Source organism: Pseudocercospora fijiensis (assembly GCF_000340215.1).
Source record: "Pseudocercospora fijiensis CIRAD86 unplaced genomic scaffold MYCFIscaffold_8, whole genome shotgun sequence".
In the NCBI taxonomy this organism is placed as follows: domain Eukaryota; kingdom Fungi; phylum Ascomycota; class Dothideomycetes; order Mycosphaerellales; family Mycosphaerellaceae; genus Pseudocercospora; species Pseudocercospora fijiensis.
The window spans coordinates 990,277-1,006,398 of NW_006921539.1; the positions used below are offsets into that span (position 1 = coordinate 990,277).

The 16,122-nt window shown below is 48.0% G+C and overlaps 7 protein-coding genes across 7 annotated transcripts; 4 read left to right on the forward strand and 3 right to left on the reverse strand.

Annotated features, from left to right (window-relative positions):
* Positions 1 to 44: 44 nt before the first annotated feature.
* MYCFIDRAFT_79672 (uncharacterized protein) lies at positions 45 to 1,535 on the forward strand (the record flags this gene model as incomplete). The annotated part of the gene is made up of 3 exons (XM_007931797.1): positions 45 to 274; positions 324 to 504; positions 561 to 1,535. The coding sequence occupies 3 exons, from the start codon at positions 45 to 47 to the stop codon at positions 1,533 to 1,535; spliced, it is 1,386 nt and encodes a 461-aa protein (XP_007929988.1).
* Positions 1,536 to 1,952: 417 nt separating this feature from the next.
* On the forward strand, positions 1,953 to 4,209 carry MYCFIDRAFT_57739 (glycoside hydrolase family 71 protein). The gene is made up of 3 exons (XM_007931555.1): positions 1,953 to 3,163; positions 3,221 to 3,916; positions 3,980 to 4,209. The coding sequence occupies exons 1-3, from the start codon at positions 2,467 to 2,469 to the stop codon at positions 3,997 to 3,999; spliced, it is 1,413 nt and encodes a 470-aa protein (XP_007929746.1). The 5' UTR covers positions 1,953 to 2,466; the 3' UTR covers positions 4,000 to 4,209.
* A 15-nt stretch (positions 4,210 to 4,224) lies between these two features.
* MYCFIDRAFT_79670 (uncharacterized protein) lies at positions 4,225 to 4,859 on the reverse strand (the record flags this gene model as incomplete). The annotated part of the gene is made up of 2 exons (XM_007931798.1): positions 4,225 to 4,554; positions 4,851 to 4,859. The coding sequence occupies 2 exons, from the start codon at positions 4,857 to 4,859 to the stop codon at positions 4,225 to 4,227; spliced, it is 339 nt and encodes a 112-aa protein (XP_007929989.1).
* A 396-nt stretch (positions 4,860 to 5,255) lies between these two features.
* MYCFIDRAFT_63984 (uncharacterized protein) lies at positions 5,256 to 6,300 on the forward strand (the record flags this gene model as incomplete). Its single annotated transcript, XM_007931597.1, has 3 exons — positions 5,256 to 5,831; positions 5,896 to 5,987; positions 6,054 to 6,300. The coding sequence occupies 3 exons, from the start codon at positions 5,256 to 5,258 to the stop codon at positions 6,298 to 6,300; spliced, it is 915 nt and encodes a 304-aa protein (XP_007929788.1).
* Positions 6,301 to 6,735: 435 nt separating this feature from the next.
* MYCFIDRAFT_199047 (uncharacterized protein) lies at positions 6,736 to 7,182 on the reverse strand (the record flags this gene model as incomplete). Its single annotated transcript, XM_007931799.1, has 2 exons — positions 6,736 to 6,783; positions 6,835 to 7,182. 2 exons carry the CDS (start codon positions 7,180 to 7,182, stop codon positions 6,736 to 6,738), a joined length of 396 nt encoding a protein of 131 aa, XP_007929990.1.
* Positions 7,183 to 7,472: 290 nt separating this feature from the next.
* On the reverse strand, positions 7,473 to 8,736 carry MYCFIDRAFT_50909 (uncharacterized protein). The gene is made up of 2 exons (XM_007931529.1): positions 7,790 to 8,736; positions 7,473 to 7,740 (listed from the first exon to the last, which is right to left on the reverse strand). The coding sequence occupies exons 1-2, from the start codon at positions 8,636 to 8,638 to the stop codon at positions 7,600 to 7,602; spliced, it is 990 nt and encodes a 329-aa protein (XP_007929720.1). The 5' UTR covers positions 8,639 to 8,736; the 3' UTR covers positions 7,473 to 7,599.
* Positions 8,719 to 10,010, forward strand: MYCFIDRAFT_177855 (uncharacterized protein; the record flags this gene model as incomplete). The annotated part of the gene is made up of 12 exons (XM_007931800.1): positions 8,719 to 8,731; positions 8,769 to 8,835; positions 8,864 to 8,878; positions 8,909 to 8,979; positions 9,026 to 9,179; positions 9,205 to 9,284; positions 9,332 to 9,455; positions 9,485 to 9,551; positions 9,599 to 9,664; positions 9,686 to 9,735; positions 9,757 to 9,870; positions 9,914 to 10,010. The coding sequence occupies 12 exons, from the start codon at positions 8,719 to 8,721 to the stop codon at positions 10,008 to 10,010; spliced, it is 918 nt and encodes a 305-aa protein (XP_007929991.1).
* Between the last annotated feature and the right edge of the window lie 6,112 nt (positions 10,011 to 16,122).

The following is a 16,122-nucleotide window of genomic DNA, read 5'->3' on the forward strand; positions in this document are numbered from 1 at the left end:
AAGATGGAGTGCATCTCATCTACACTTGCACCAAAGGCATCACTATGGAGCCGCTGAGCAGGTCGGAGGTGTACACGCTGGGCGTCTTTGCGGCCGCTTGCCTGGCAGTCCTCTCAAGTTCTTGGCGCAACGATGGAGAGCCCTTCTACGCCTCTCTGGCCATCAGTGGTCTGGCCTACGCCTTTTCGTACTGTGTCATCAGATGGACTGGAGATGTGTTCCTGGCTCGCGGCTACAAGGGCAAGGACAAAGGGAAGAAGCATGAGCCTGAACTGTGAGAAGGTCGAGCATCTGACATCGAATTGCCGCTGACGATGCCGAAGACCAGAGATGATGGGTCTGATATGCGCCTTGGTATATCTCCTTACGCTCGTTTGCTTCCTCCCGTTCGCGTTCAAGCGCGATATCGCGGAAATGACGTCTGGCGCTGATGACCAGGATCTCGTGTTGGAAGCACAACAGATTGAGACAGGGCGCTTTCTCCACCGATTTCCGCTGGAAAAGGTTTGCGGGATGACTTCTCCTGTAAGCAGTGCGACACAGCTAACCGCCTTCTTCAGCTCGCCTCCTATGGCTTTGCATATGGCACATTGGCCTCCACGACACTGCTTGGAATCCTGGACGATTCGTTCGACATGAGATGGAGACACAAATTCTTCATCCCAGCTTTCGCAGCATTGCCAATGCTTGCATTGTACTATGTCGACTTCGGTGTTACATATGTTGTGGTACCGCTTCCTCTGCGTGGCTACCTGGGAGAAGTCGTTGATCTTGGCGGGCTATACTACCTCTACATGGCTGCCATATCCATCTTCTGCCCCAACAGCATCAACATCCTGGCTGGAATCAATGGCATCGAAGTCGGTCAGTCACTCGTGATTGCAGGATTGATTGCGGTGAATGATGCGTTGTACCTCCTGCCAACGGTGCACCAACCACACCCTGCGGCAGAATCGCATCTGTTCAGCATCTACTTGCTTCTGCCGTTCATCGGCGTTTCGCTTGCACTGCTGAATCACAATTGGTTTCCCGCCAAGGTGTTCGTCGGCGACACTTACTGCTACTTCGCAGGCATGGTGTTTGCCGTGGTGGGCATTCTGGGACACTTCAGTAAGACATTGCTCTTGTTGCTCATTCCTCAAATCTTCAACTTCTGCTACTCGGCGCCGCAGTTGTTTCATTTCGTGCCTTGTCCAAGGCATAGGTTACCGCAATTCAAGGCCAGCAGCGGGCTGCGGGAGGCATCCGTGGCCGAGTTTGCGGTGGACAAGCCCATCCGCCCGTGGGTCGGAGAGGTGCTGAAAGGTCTGCACAAGCTCAAACTCATTCGCGTCAAAGTGGATGACACCGGACGAGTCACGGAGGCGAGCAATATGACCATTTTGAATCTATGGTTGGTGTGGAGGGGCCCTTTGCGAGAGGACCGGCTGGCCTTGGAAATTTTGATTGTGCAGATGGCGTGCGGGATGGCTGGCCTGGTGATTAGACACTGTCTGGGTCGATGGCTCTTCATACCCGCGGATAATCGGTTCTGACGGCGAGTTGCTCTTGTTCTGCGAGCGACCTTGCGTGCGGGACGCTGGCCAGAGGGCACTAGATACATAGATCCTCCAGCACATTGTCAGTGAACCGTGGTCACAAATGGTCAACTGGATGCGCCATGGGCACGCACAGTGGAGACTTCCAGCACATGGTAACCAGGCATGATGATGGCTGTGAGGCCGCTGGGCGCATGGCGCGCGTCGAGACCGTCGGGCTTCGCACACTCACTCCAGCGTCACTGCATCGCGAAATGAAGTTGAGGCCACGCTCGTTGCCGCCCTGTGTCCGCCGAGTCTACTTGAAACCAGACCGGCGTCGTCGCTTGCAGCTGCGGGCGTACCCGGTTGCCGCTAGCGCTGCAGGAACACAAGTCGGACGAGCAAACGGGACTCCCTCAGCACACCCAAACACCACCCTTGCATTCCTCTCGACGTGCCCGCCGCCAAGCACCCGCCTGCAGTCTCGGCGCCTGTTCGATCCCATCCCGTGCAAATCTCACGGCGTGCTGCACAGGAGGTGCGGGTGGGGCGCTGGAGCTGCCAACGTCCTCTTCCACTGCACCAGGCTCGTGGCGTGGCGTCGGTCGACACACCTAAGTACCCGACACCTGCACACCTCCTTCTTCCCTTCTTGTCCACCCTTTGGTCCGCATGCACGGTGTTGCATAGACATCGACACGCCTCTGCGAGGTCTGGCCTGGTGCTAACACACACTCCTTCACCCCGTCACTCCTTCAAAAAGCTCGTCTGAGCGTCCATTCCTTTCGGAGCCATCCACCAGCATCACAGGCACCATCACTTCGATCGCCTTCGCCAGCAGCTCTGAGAGCGCGGCGTCCACTCTCTCGCCTCAGAATCAGAATCAGAATCACATACAGACCGACAGCACGTGCCCGCCACATTGCATCGACCGATCCAGCCCGCCATGCTCGCCATTCTCTTCGCCGTCCTCTCGGCATTGGCCATCCGGACGGCGTCTGGAGCGTCCGTATTTGCTCATTTTATGATGATGAACTCATACGCATACGACCAGGACATGTGGAAGAAGGACATTGCCGCTGCCCAACAAGTCGGCATCGATGGCTTTGCGCTCAACTGGGTCCCACCCAATTGCCAAGCCGACGAGAGCTGGGTCATCGATAGAATTGATGATGCCTTTTCCGCCGCCGAAGACATGGGCTTCAAGCTCATGTACTCCTTCGACATGAGCTACACCCAATGCAATTACTACTGGAACCAGACCTTCATGCAAGAAATGATTACGAAATATGCCGGAAGCTCGGCCACATACCGCTGGAACAACGACATTCTCGTCTCGACCTATGGTGGCGACAGTGTCGATGACCATTACGGAAACGAATTCTTCCAGGGTCTCAAGGACAAGATGAAATACTGGAACAATCCCATCTCCCTTGCGCCAGCCTTGACCACCTACTCCATGCACGCATACGAGAACCCAAACACTGCGGCATCCAACCTGATCTCCGACTTCTCCTCGATCGATGGCTACTGCAACTGGCAAGCATGGCCTCTCGATTGTGAGAGCAACATTACCGCAACACCCGACCAAGCGTTCCAGAGCGCATTAAAGAATGCCGGCAAGACGGGTCCTTACATCATGAGTAAGTCGAGCAAGGGATAATGTCTCAAAAGAACAAGTGGCTGACACTAGTCTCTAGCGGTCTCACCCTGGCAGTACAAGGACCTCAACAATGGCAACCCTCTCGATGCCTGGGTCGCATATAGCGACCAGCTATTCCCCAAGCGCTTTCAGCAAATCACGAGCAACCATGAAGTTCAGCCAGACATTATTGAGATCTTGACCTGGAACGACTTTTGCGAATCGCACTACATCCGCGACTTGCCATCGCGAGATAAGACTGCCAAGGACTATGTCGAGCTCGGCGACATGGGCGCCTATGTATGGGGACAGAACCACGCTCCGTGGCGCGTAATCGCCAAGTACTACATCTCTTGGTGGAAGACGGGCAAGGCGCCAGAAATTACCATGGATCAGGTAGTGTTCTGGCATCGCATTCATCCCAAAGCCACCATCTGCACCGAAGGTTCTTCAACCGGTATTCGCAACAATGCGTTCCCAGAAGATGCTGTCTTCGCTTGGGCTCTTGTCAAAGATGCTGCGACCATTTCCATGTCTGTCGGCAGCAACAAATACTGGACTTTCAAGGCCGACGGCAGCGGACCTTCCATGGGCTTCGTACCTTTCCCAGCATACGTGTCGGGCGATGGCGTGACGCCAGAAGTCTCTATCGTACGCAACGGCAAAGTCGTTGCGGTCGCAGAGAGCTCTGTTGCGATCTCGAGTGATTGCGCATGGCAGAACTTCAACCCAGTCGTCAACCTCGTTGGAGATGGTGAGTCAAGCAATCAACGTCTACGTTGAATTCAGAACGGCTAACCACCTTGTGGACTCTTAGGCATTAACCATGGTCTGTGACCGGATTGACGACTTCCTTCACTTCTCGATACCTGCAACATTTGCATTGCGTTGCGTTTTGTGTTTCTGCATAGCCTGCGGCTTACGTTGTTTGTACGATCCTCACGGCGATCACGGATGAAGATACAAGTCTAGAATTAGCGAAGGTGTTTCTGGGATGTTTTAACAACTCTTCGCTGGGAGGGAGTACTGCAAATCTTCCTCTTCCACATCTCGCCCTTTCCATTACTGTCTCAAGCTCGCTTTTTGATTGACAAGTACCAGCTTGCCGATCGCTCTTCTACCCGCCCTTGCCAGAACGACAATCATAACATTGCCGACTACTTTTCCCACGCCGCCGTATAGAGCTTTTGGAGGCTCGAAAGATATGAAAGCAGATTTGGCAGACCACTGTCCATCGCTGACAGTAACAGCTGAGCTTGGCAAGACCTTGCCATCGACGGAAACCTCAATCGTTGCACCACTGGAGTCACTACCTGTCACCTCAACTTCATTATCCTCCACTCGCTCCGCACTTGCTACCTTGAGGGCCAGTCCTTCTGCGTCCAGTCCAGGCTGTGGGGGTTTCAGAGTAATTCTATCAGACTCGAGCTTATCAGCCGCTCTCCTGGCATCAGAAGCCGCTGCTTGATCGAATACATCCTCGTTGAGAATTGGAATGGAGTTCAAGCACGGTCCTCGCACATCGTACGTGGCTATGCGTTGAAGGTATTTGGAAACAAGCTCTACTGATGTTATGGAGCCGGTAGATAATGCATGCTGGAGGTCTGCTATGCTTGCTTCGACGAGATTCTGGTAGCTATCAAGTCTGATCAGCCCGGGTATAACAAATTATGATTTTCCCTACACACAATCGACATTCTTGAACTCTAGTACCACTTTTTCCTTCTCTGGCATTTGCTTCCGGATCTAGTATAAGCATGTGAGCCATCTCCAGGGTACATGTATATAGCCAGTCTCGGAAGAACCTGCTCCATTGGACTGATCAATCAACCAAAAGATTGTGCTCCAATTGAGTTGGCCGAAGTCGCCGTTCCCCCAGCGCAGCGACCGTAGCCGATCTTTAGCCGCTCTTTGAGCGCATCGCCGCATTTGCTGCCGGGCCGGGTAGAACATGGCGCAACCGGCAAACTTGTAACATAAATTCTCAATTGATAACGAGCATTTCCTCTCCACCCTACTTTATCTTCTATTCAGTTGCTGGTCAACATTCTTCCACTTCCACATAACCCAGCCAACCAAGCCAGAACAGAACCATGGCACCTTCAGCAATCTCAAAATTCCCCAACGACACCAGCAGCATCCCCTCAACCAAACCCACGAAAAAAACCGACGATACCGAACTCACAGAACAAAAGAAAAAATCCCCCCTCCAACTCATCTCCCAAGGAACCTGTCTCCCGGGCATCCCCAAATTCATCTCCTTCTCCACCCACCGCCAATGGCAACTCGAACACATGGCCCTCGCCTTCCGCATCTTCGCCCGCAAAGGCTACAGCGAAGGCATGTCGGGCCACATCTCAGTCCGGGACCCGGAAAACCCTCACAGTTTCTGGACGAACCCTTTAGGCCGACATTTCGGGCTCCTGAAAGCCAGCGATATGATTTTGGTGGATTATGAAGGGAACGCGATCGGAGGGAATCTCTCGAGGCCCGTGAATGCGGCGGGGTTTTTGATCCATAGTGCGCTGCACCGGGCGAGACCCGATGTTGTGGCGGCTTGTCATACGCATTCTCCCGCGGGCAAGGCGTGGAGTGCGTTTGCGAGGCCGTTGGAGATGATTAATCAGGATGTTTTGTATTTTTACGGGGAGGCGCAGGCGGTTTATAAGGTGGGGTTTTTGAGGGGGTGGGAGTTTTCTGGGTAAGAGTATGTTTTGCTGATTTTGTGGATAGGATTTTGGAGGTGTGGTTTTCACGCAGGAAGAAGGGGAAAGGCTTGCTGCTGCCTTGGGTCCTAATGGAAAGGGTATGATTCTGCGGAACCAGTAAGTCTGATGGGTTCGAGACACATTGAGACATTTGCTAACCTCGTAACCCTTCGCTTTTCGTAGCGGTCTATTGACAGTGGGCAACACCGTCGATGAGGCCGCATACCTTTACACTTTGATGGAACGAAGTTGTGAGGTTCAGCTCCAGGTCGAGGCTGCCGCTGCCAACGGGATTCCAAAGGTCTATGCTCCAGAGGAGTCTGCCAGGTTTACCTACGAGAACGCAAGCGACCCAGAGACACTCTACTGGGAATTCCAGCCAGACCTTGAGTACGAGATGGAGCAGTGCGGTGGTGCTCACGCTTTATGATTGAATGATTGAATGATTGGCATAAGATAGCATTTCGGTATAGAGCTGCTCAACTTGGATAGAATCGGGCTATATTACGAGCACTTTTGAGACTCGAATCCTTTTTTTGATGAACCATTCCAAATCGAATGCGTGAGTTGCCCATGATGCTGCGCCGCGTGTCCTTCAATGCGGAACATATGCTTAGAGGTCTACGAGACCGCCGCGTATTTCCAGAGTCCACTGTGTATACTATAAAAAGTCAGCTCGCTCCTAACATCAACCGATTATAAACTCACTGATCCAAGCCTCGTACGTATATGCTCAGCTCGTTTAGAATCGAGCCATAATACAAGCACTTTTGAGCCTCAAACTCCTTTTCGATGAAGCAATTCAAGTCGAATGCGTGAGTTTGCTAATGATGTCGCGCCGCGTATCCTTCAATGCGACCTATGCTTAGAGGCCTTCAAGACCACCGCGCATATCCAGAGTCCAGCGTGCATACTACGAAAAGTCAGCTCGGTCCTAACATTAACCGGTCGATCATAAACTCACCGATCCAAGCCTCGTGCGCATAGCCTCGACATCCCCGGTAATCGCATTATTGATCTTATGCAGCTCAGTGAACTTCTTAGAATCCTCGAGTTCGAATCGCTGGCGTTGAGCGCGTTTCTCGGGCGAAGTCCACCATTTCTCTCTTTCCTCCTCGATAGTCTCGATCATAGTGAGGAGGAGACGACAGACTTCGAGTAGGGACTCGGATGGCGCGCTCGCTTTGGCTTTCTTCCATGTTTCGTGTTCTTCGTGCGCGTTTTCGACGAGAAGCTCGAGGCTAGGCTTCGTGGCTTCCACGGCCTTTGGCCATCGAGCTAGACCGTTCTTTATTCCGCACAGTTGACACATGGTGAAGGTGCAGGACTGCTATGAAAGTAGCTGGCCCTGAGTGTCGCGTGTTGTGGTCCGCTTGATGTTGGACGCAAGTTGTTGGTTGAAGTTCAGTGGTGACGGAGTAACTTTTAAAGGCTGATGATCCGTGCTCAAGACTTGCATGCATGTGATTGCTGCATGCATATAATTACCGCATGCATGTGCTTACTGGACGTGACTTCACTTTCGGCACAGGCAGCAGCCGACCTCGTTCACTTCTGATAAGTACTGGGGTGAATGAATGCGTAGGTAGCAGAAGCGACCGTGAAGGAGGACGAAGGTTGAATTTGCTGTGTGCCGCAAATGCCGACATCAATCTATAATATCGCAGTCGCCTGGTCCAATACGATGTATCGAATGTACTATGCGAAAAGTCAAAGGATTTAAACACTCTCATACTACCGTCCACAGCGGTCGAGGCATCTCCGTACGCGTCAAACTAGGTCGACGCGTCTTAGGGTCGATCTTCAGGCCGACGTATGCTTCGCGACGCGCTGGATTCCCAGTGGTGATTGAATAGGTCTTCAAGCCATACTTCGCAGATGTTAGTGGGATCGAGCGACAAAAGAAACGGCAGACTCACATATGCGGCTATTGAATGGACGAGATAACGGCCAAAGGCAGCGCCGTGGTCGTCGAGTAGACCTTGGAAGATGAGCTTGTCCTTTTCCAAGTGCTGGCGCTGCTTCTCTCGTTTGCGCTCGTCACTCATAGCCCCATTCCTACCCACGAAGACAATCTCTTCATCAGAGCTGTCAGGCTCTATTAAGCCCTCACTCTCAAGCTCTTTCTGCTTCTCTTCCCACTGCTGCACGAAGCCGCGAACTTCTTCTTCGAGGTCTTGCAGCAGACCTTTTGCGCCTCTCGATTTCTTGAGCTTAGCGCGCAGTTCTTGCGTGACTTTTGCCGCGGCGGCCTCTTCCTTGCTAGCATACTGCTTGCCAGCTTGAACGCGCCTTTGGCGTTCGTGCTGTTTCCGTGCATATTCCGCGTCCCACAATGGTGCCAGAAAGTATGGCACACTGTGGACTGGATGTGTAGGTTGCACCTGCCAGTCGCTAGGAAGAGGCGGCTCCGCATGAGGATTGTTCAGCAAGCGATCGTTCTCCCATCTTTGCCTACGTCTGCTGCCCTCTTTGCCTTTCTGCAAGGCTTCTCGGCGCTTTTGACTATCCCTGCGGATGGGCTCATGACGCTTGTAGACAGTGTGGACTGCCTCAGGCCGAGGTCGTGGAGGATCTTCGCTCAGAACCTGCTCGTCGAGAGAGATATCGATCGTAACGGAAGTACCTCTTGCAGAGCGTGGAGACAGGGAAGTCGCAGCAAGAACGTCGGCCGCCTGAGAGACTGTCCAAGCCTCGACTCTTTCGAACGAAGTCGCAGGTGGCGGCAGCTCGACGCGGACATTGGAGATCTCGGGATGAATGGCCATGATGCGGTATGAAGCAGCCAACTCGTGTGAACCGGGCGTATAGCAGATCGTAGTCTGCTTGCCGCGATCAGGAGGTGTAGATGGTCTTCGAGAGTGGAAAGGCTACGAATGATTTGGAGCCTAACGTTAGGACGACCACATCGGCGCCGCGATAACGGCAATCAAGATCAGATGCATATTGACCAATCAAATGACACGTGGGAATGATGCGTCACAAAGCCGCAGCCAGGAGCTAACCCTGTTTGCTACCGTAATGGCCATTTGCACAAGACATTCACGAAGATATCAACAATCACATGCTGCGTTTGAAGCTTCTTCCGACTTCTTCATGAACACAGACGGTCATAGATAAGAGCTTTGAAAAGGAGACAATTTGCTACCGGCCAGCCCTCCAAGTTCTTGAGGAGGCCCCGATCGCGATTCGCAAGGAATACGATTCGGCGATGAGTAGACGGAGCAGTATCGTAAGGCGTAGCCTGTCCAGGATTCCTGCAAGTCTAGCCATCTCCGTAAAGCTTTTAGTCCAAGCGATCCGTTTCATGTCAAGTCGTCGAGGCAAGGGTTAGTGACCAGGGCTATTATTACATTGCCAGACCAATGGTAATGACTGTTCCCCCAGCCTTTCAGATTGAGGCGTTCTGGAGGAGTGCATCTGCCTTTTCAGAAATGTCGACTTGCATCAGAATCCCTGAGCACATGGGGTTGGCATGATTACGTCTAATCAGACCACACTTTCTTCACCACAATTGCAAGTTTTGCATCGTGAGCTTCTAAAACGGGAGGGGCTTTTTATCTCGTTCGCACCCTTGGAGCACAAGTATCGAAGGCAAGCCGAATGTCATTCAGCTCCGAATCCTCTCCCAAAGAGGACGTCATTCGCCTGTTGTCTTTCCATCCAGGTAAGAGACCACTGGTTCTGATGCGAAGGAGCGAAGGGGCGAACTGCTTGCTGACATCCAGTGCCTTCCCGACATCAATGGCGAGAAGTCGAAAAGAACTCTTTCGGAAGCCACGGGGATGACATTCGTCTGCCTGGCCATTTTGTAGTGTGGCTCGCGTGTTGAGGGGCGGACTTCTTCCACAGTCGCTTCGTATGGGTGAGTGCTGGTGGCTTGAAGGATAGAGGAATTGCTGACAGGACCTCAGTCACACTGGGAGGTCGTCGACGAGCTCATCGCACAGAAGCAGAAGTCTGAGCAAGACCCAAACTTGCTGAGACTTGGCTCGATGCTGTGAAGAAGAAGCAGTGGAGGATTGCAGCACCAGATGATTTAGCGACCATCTCGGTTGGGGACTCGGGCCGCATGGTAATAGACGGATTTCGCCACGCCTTTTGATGCCGCTCCAGGTGCCGCTCCAGGCGCCGCTCTAGCTCCGCTAAGAGCCTCGAATAGGCCTAGTATTCCGTCTCTTCCGCTTCGTGTAGATATCGTGTTTTCGAGCGCGTGGCGCGTATAGTATAGGCAAAATAGCTAAAGTAAAGGCAGTAAGGTCGCGCCTGCTAGCAATCGTCGCTATATTAATCGCTTTAGTATATACGAGGCGTAGAGACCGTAGTTTCCGCTCGCGGCCGACGATTCTATATATAAGGAAGGTATAGAGTCTAGATAACTATATCGATATAAAGGTAGAAGATAAATATAGGTACGTCGCTAGTAGAGGTTATTATTATTAATATAGAGGTTATTATTAATAGCTAGTATGTATTAGAAGGTTAGAAGGACCTTACTACCGCTACGCTTAGCTAATTACCGCGGTAATAGGTTTAGTAAGGCAGAGATTCGCTTCCTAGCTATTATATTGCGAATCGATACTATATAATAGTCTAATCGTTACGTCTACGAGCCGGAGTTAGCATTCTATATTATATATCGGCGGCTATCGTATCCGTATCGCTAGAAGGACCTAACTAACTATTTTAGACGACCGAAGTGCTTTCTATCGATAATCTTCTCGGATATAATACTCTATATCTAGGAGCAGTTTAGAAGCCTTGTTTATTAGTACCTACGATTAAGACGATATTATATTATAAGAGACTTCGTATATAGTATTAAAAGAGCTAGTTATCTAGGCAACTTTTAGGGTTTTATTAATAGCACTTTCCGCGATACTATAAGGCCTCTTCGATCTACCTACGATTAACGGATTTACTATACGGGATATAAGAAGAAGCATAGCTACAAATTCTAAGGTATTATTATACCTAACGGTATACTATCGTCTCTCCTCGGCCTATACGAGGGCAGAACAAATAACTAGTCTATCTAGTAAGATTCCCCTATTCCTAACCGAATACGGCGTCTTATAGATAAACGGAGAATGCTCTATCTATACGGCGATCTAGTATACTATTATACTTATAGTATTATCTGTCTATAGCCTAGCAAGCCTCTGCCGCTATTAAAATAGGCATTTAATACTCGTATGTTAAGGGCAAGAATAGAGATAGAATACGCCTTTAGAAAGACCCTATAACTATAGGGATATCTAGGCCTTACTAAGCAACAATATATTAGCAACTAGCCTATCTCGTCTTATTATCTAACGGCTACTTTGCTTACAAACCTTTATACCTGCCTACGAGGTAGCAATTAGTATACTACGCGCTTTAATATAAGACCTCTATCTACTACGGAATATCTATATCTATATAGCGATATACCTATCTTAGAAGAGCCTGTCTATCTATAGCGAATATACGTGCGGAAGCGACGACGCAAACGGGCAATTAGCACTTAATAACGGATAAGAGGGTTCGAGGCAATGTATTCTCGGTAGTCCGGCCGCCTCCGCGGACCTCCGCGGAGGTAAACTTTATTTTAGTCGAGATGTATATATATACTAAGCTATATCCTTTACTACTATATTTTACTATAACGCAGTACCGGCACCTATATATAATTATAGGAGCGCTTTATCTTCTATATCGTAGCTATAATATACTTTTTGCGCGACTTAATATAACTAAATTTAACTATTTTATAGCTATATAGCGAAAGCGACAAACATGCTATTTTATTAACCCTTAAACTACGACAAATCTACGCTCAGATATCAGAGCTAAAGAGGTTACACGTAATTGGCATGTAATTAAGCCGAGTAAAGCTAGGGTCTTAGTGCCTTAGGCAGGGCTTAGCGCTTAGCGTTAGGCTAACTCTCCTACCTTCCTCCCTCTCCTCCTAGATCCTTATCGAATACTACCTATACCTACTACTACCCTATCTACCTGCTAACATACCCTTCTTATACAGTATTCGATCTATCCTTTAAGGGCAGTAGCTAGATAGTCCTTATTTCAAGCTTTTAGCGGTATAGCTACGAACAAGACTAATCTAACTATATTGCGCCCGAAGAACGGGACCTATACGTACTATTCTATCGAAACAACCGTACCAATTATTAAGTAAGGCCTTCTATACGGCCTATTACACTAAGTTAAGTATACTAAGCCGATATCTACTAATTCCGCTATATCCGTATCTTAGGGGCTAATAATACATTATTAGTATCGCCCCTTATAATAGCTAGTTTATTACGAAACAACAACCGTGCTGCCGCTAGTAGCGCTAGCAACGACAACGCTAGTAGCATAGTGCCTGCTAAAGTGCCTTCTGCTAAAGAGCCTGCCGGAGAGCCTGTTAAAGAAGAACCTGTAATTCTAGGTAATAATCTAGAATTGCCTATCGACGACATTCTTAACAATATTATTAACCGTCGATATAGCTAACTAGCCTTTAGCCCCTAACTAGTAGAGAGACTCTAAGAAGCTACCTAAAACAGGCTTACTGCCCTACGTTAAGAACAATAGCTAAAGGATAACCTCCTCGAAATTCGCCGCCTTTAGGAGGCCCTAATAACTAATACTAAGCCGATAGTAGGGCCTTCCTTACTATTAGTCCTAGTCTAGAAGAAGGATGCTAAACTCAAGGACTGTACCGTGTTTAATAGCTCTAGTCGAAAGCAATATAACGACTATATTCGTAACTATAAGCTTAACTAACGAAATGCACTAAGGGCCCTACTAGACGACTATTCGCTAGTCGTCTATGCTATATAATACATTAATAGAGACCTAAAGCGTACCTAGGATAACTACTTTGACTCCCTTACTAATTAGACCGCTATTTAGTAGCAAACCTACAAAACTATTATACTAGACACCCTTAGAAACCCTATACTAAGGCAACAATACGCTTAGGACTAGTACCTTCGGGCTAAGCAAAAGACTAATTAATTAGCCCGTTCATTTAAGGCCTATTTAAAGACCCTCGAGGACGATTTGCTAGCTAAGACCGACTCTATCTAGATTTCCGAAATACGCCCTAAATTGCGATAGGAATTGGTCCTTAAATGATTGGACCGCCGCCGTGTGTTTAAATAGGCTAATCTTATACGCATTTAATTCATAGTCGAAGTCGAAACTGCTAAACGAGCTGTCTAGCTCTAGCAACGACTAGAATTAAGGATCCGACCTACTAGTAACCGTAGCAACCGTAGCCGCGGAGGAAATCAAGGTTCCTACTAAGACAATAACGCTAATAATAGGAATAGTAACAACGACCGTAGAAGAAGCCGTAGCCGGCGGCTATATAGAGGAGGCCGTAATAGGGGCCGTAGAAGGGGCTCGTATCCCTATAGTACTAATCGCTCGGCTAATAATAGCGGCAACAGCTATAGCAATCCCCTAACCGGACTAAAGTGCTTCAATTGTAATAGTACTAGCTATCTACTAGGCTAATGCGACAAACCTAAGGACTAGGCCCGAATCGACCGTACTACCGCTAAATACCGAAAGCACCTTTTAGTAGCTAACGCTACCCCTATAGGCTAACCTTCGAAAAAAGAGTAAGCGCCGCACTAACTGTTAGCCTTGTGCGGCGTAAGACTATCGACATTATACTAGCTATTATACGTACCTGTCTCGTATCGGATACGTATAGGACTAACTATAAGACTAAGGTTATACTAGATCTAGGAAATTCAGTTAGTGCCCTTATTAGCTATCGCCTAGCTAAGCAATTAGACCTTCGACAACTGCCTAGGACTAACCTGCCAACCCTTACTTAGTTTAATAACGCTCGGCACTTAACCTACGGAGCCTACTATATCTATATAGCCCTAAGAGACGACCTCGGCAATAAGCGCCTACTAAACTTTACTACCTACGTAGTAGACATAGACAGCCTCCTATCTGAGATTGTTATTAGCAACCCTGTTCTTAAGTACTATGCTATAGTTATAAACTTAGGCAGTTAATAGTAGCGATTTGGAATCGCTAGGAAAGAGGACATTAAACACATCGATATTAGCGAGTGCCCTAACGATATTAGGGTTCTATTTATCGGCAACCTAATACCTGCCGTAGCTAACCTAACAGTCGACCTATTAGGCGATAACAATAAGCCTATGCCCCCTAATAGTATAGACCCTAATTAGCTTGCTCGTATACCGGAGCCTATTCGAGAAACCTATATTAATGTGTTTAAACACTACTTAGCATCGACATTGCCTATATTTAAAGAGACGGATTATAAGATTGATATTATAGCGGGCAAGGAGGTCCCTTTTAGCCCCCTCTACAACCTTAGTAAACGAGAGCTTACTATATTGCGTAAGTACCTAGAGGAAAACCTAGCTAATAGTCGCATTCGGTATAGTAACAGCCCTACTAGCGCCCCTATCCTATTTGTACTAAAGAAGGATAGTAGCCTACGTCTGTGTGTTAATTATCGTAGGCTTAACGCTATTACTATTAAAGACCGCTGCCTACTTCCTCTTATTAACGAGACCCTCGATCGCCTTTCTAGTGCTTACTACTATACTATATTAGACATTAAGGACGCCTATTACCGCATCTATATCCGTAAGGGCGATAAATAGAAGACAGCCTTTTGCACTCGTTATAGGCATTTCGAGTACTTAGTTATACTATTCGGCTTAGCTAATGCCCCTATAACGTTCTAGTCCTACATTAATCGGGCCCTTTCGGGCCTATTAGATTACCTTTGTATAGTTTACCTAGATAACATCCTAGTTTATATATACTCTCCTAATATTGCGGAATACTAGGCTATAGTCCGCAAGGTACTCGATCGCCTAAGGGCCTATAGCTTGTACTATAAACCCTCTAAATGCACCTTTGCTACTAAAGAGGTATCCTTCCTTAGCTTCCTCGTATTAACCGAGGGTGTTAAGGCTAATCCTAATCGGATTAAAACTATTACTAAATAGCCCGTTCCTACGTTAATTAAGGAGCTATAGTCGTTCCTCGGTTTTACTAACTTCTATCGCCGATTTATTAAGGGCTATTCGAGGCATATAATACTACTAACTAAACTTACTAAAACTAAGGCTAACCCGACTAGAGAGTTTAAATAGACTAACAAAGCGCGAGCCGCTTTTAACGGTTTAAAGCAGCGCTTTACTAAAGTCCCCTTATTATACTATTTCGTGCTAAACAAGCAGATCCGAATTGAGACTAACGCTTTATAGTTCGCTATATCGGCTATTATATCCTAGCAATCAGATAATAACTATTACTAGCACCCGATTGCCTTCTTCTCGAGGAAGATAATCGATGCTAAGCGTCGCTACGAGACCTACGAGCAAGAGCTCTTAGCTATTATCGAGGCCTTTAAGTATTAGAGGCATTACCTCGATAGGGCCTAATATACGATATAGGTCTATACAGACTATAACAACCTCCGTAGTATTACTAAGGTTACTAGAGTTATAGGTCGATAGGCTAGATAGGCCGTCTACCTCGCTAGGTTTGATTTTAATATATTATATCAGCTAGGCGTAAGCAACCCTACTAATAGCCTATCGAGGCGACCTAATTACGATAGCGGGACTTAGCAATCTATTAATTCATTGTTTCTAACCCTGTAGCATAAGATTGCTATAGCCCGTATTATTAATAAGCAAGCGTAGGATAAGCGGCTTACCGGACTCCGCGACGGCTTAAAGCATATTAATACTCTTACTATATTAATAGTACGTATTAAGGCAAGGGCTAAGGACATAGATAGGAGAAGTTATAATAACTCCCTAGTCGACATCGTAATATATAGTAACAGCGATAGCACTAATATAGTTAATCCGGCTACTAGTGCTATTAGATGTATATAATGCGTACCTCGTTTAATAGCGAGGGTGCTATTAAATAACCTTACAAATAGGGATAGTCAATCGTTTATAGATAAGCTGTTACGGGCTTAGTAGAGGGACGCCTTTGCTACTAAACGTATAGATAAGCTTATAAGTAGGCGAAAGACTCGATCTAGTAAGAGTAATTAGTCGATCGACGATAAAGGTTACTTAAGGTTTAAGGGCAGATACTATATCCCCGCTAAACAATCGATTAGACAAGAACTTCTTAAGCGACACTATAATAGTAAGCTTGCCGGTTACTATAGCGTAGAGAGGTCGCACGAGCTACTATCGCGTATATACTACTAGCTAAATAGTAAGCGGGATAT

Excerpts from the sequence above, each read along its gene's own strand:
- MYCFIDRAFT_57739 (XM_007931555.1), top strand. The coding sequence starts at position 2,467 with ATGCTCGCCATTCTCTTCGCCGTCCTCTCGGCATTGGCCATCCGGACG. Across the intron at positions 3,164-3,220 it reads GACGGGTCCTTACATCATGA|CGGTCTCACCCTGGCAGTAC; the intron begins GTAAGTCGAGCA and ends ACTAGTCTCTAG. Across the intron at positions 3,917-3,979 it reads CGTCAACCTCGTTGGAGATG|GCATTAACCATGGTCTGTGA; the intron begins GTGAGTCAAGCA and ends GTGGACTCTTAG.
- MYCFIDRAFT_50909 (XM_007931529.1), bottom strand. The coding sequence starts at position 8,638 with ATGGCCATTCATCCCGAGATCTCCAATGTCCGCGTCGAGCTGCCGCCA. Across the intron at positions 7,741-7,789 it reads TCCATTCAATAGCCGCATAT|TATGGCTTGAAGACCTATTC; the intron begins GTGAGTCTGCCG and ends ACATCTGCGAAG.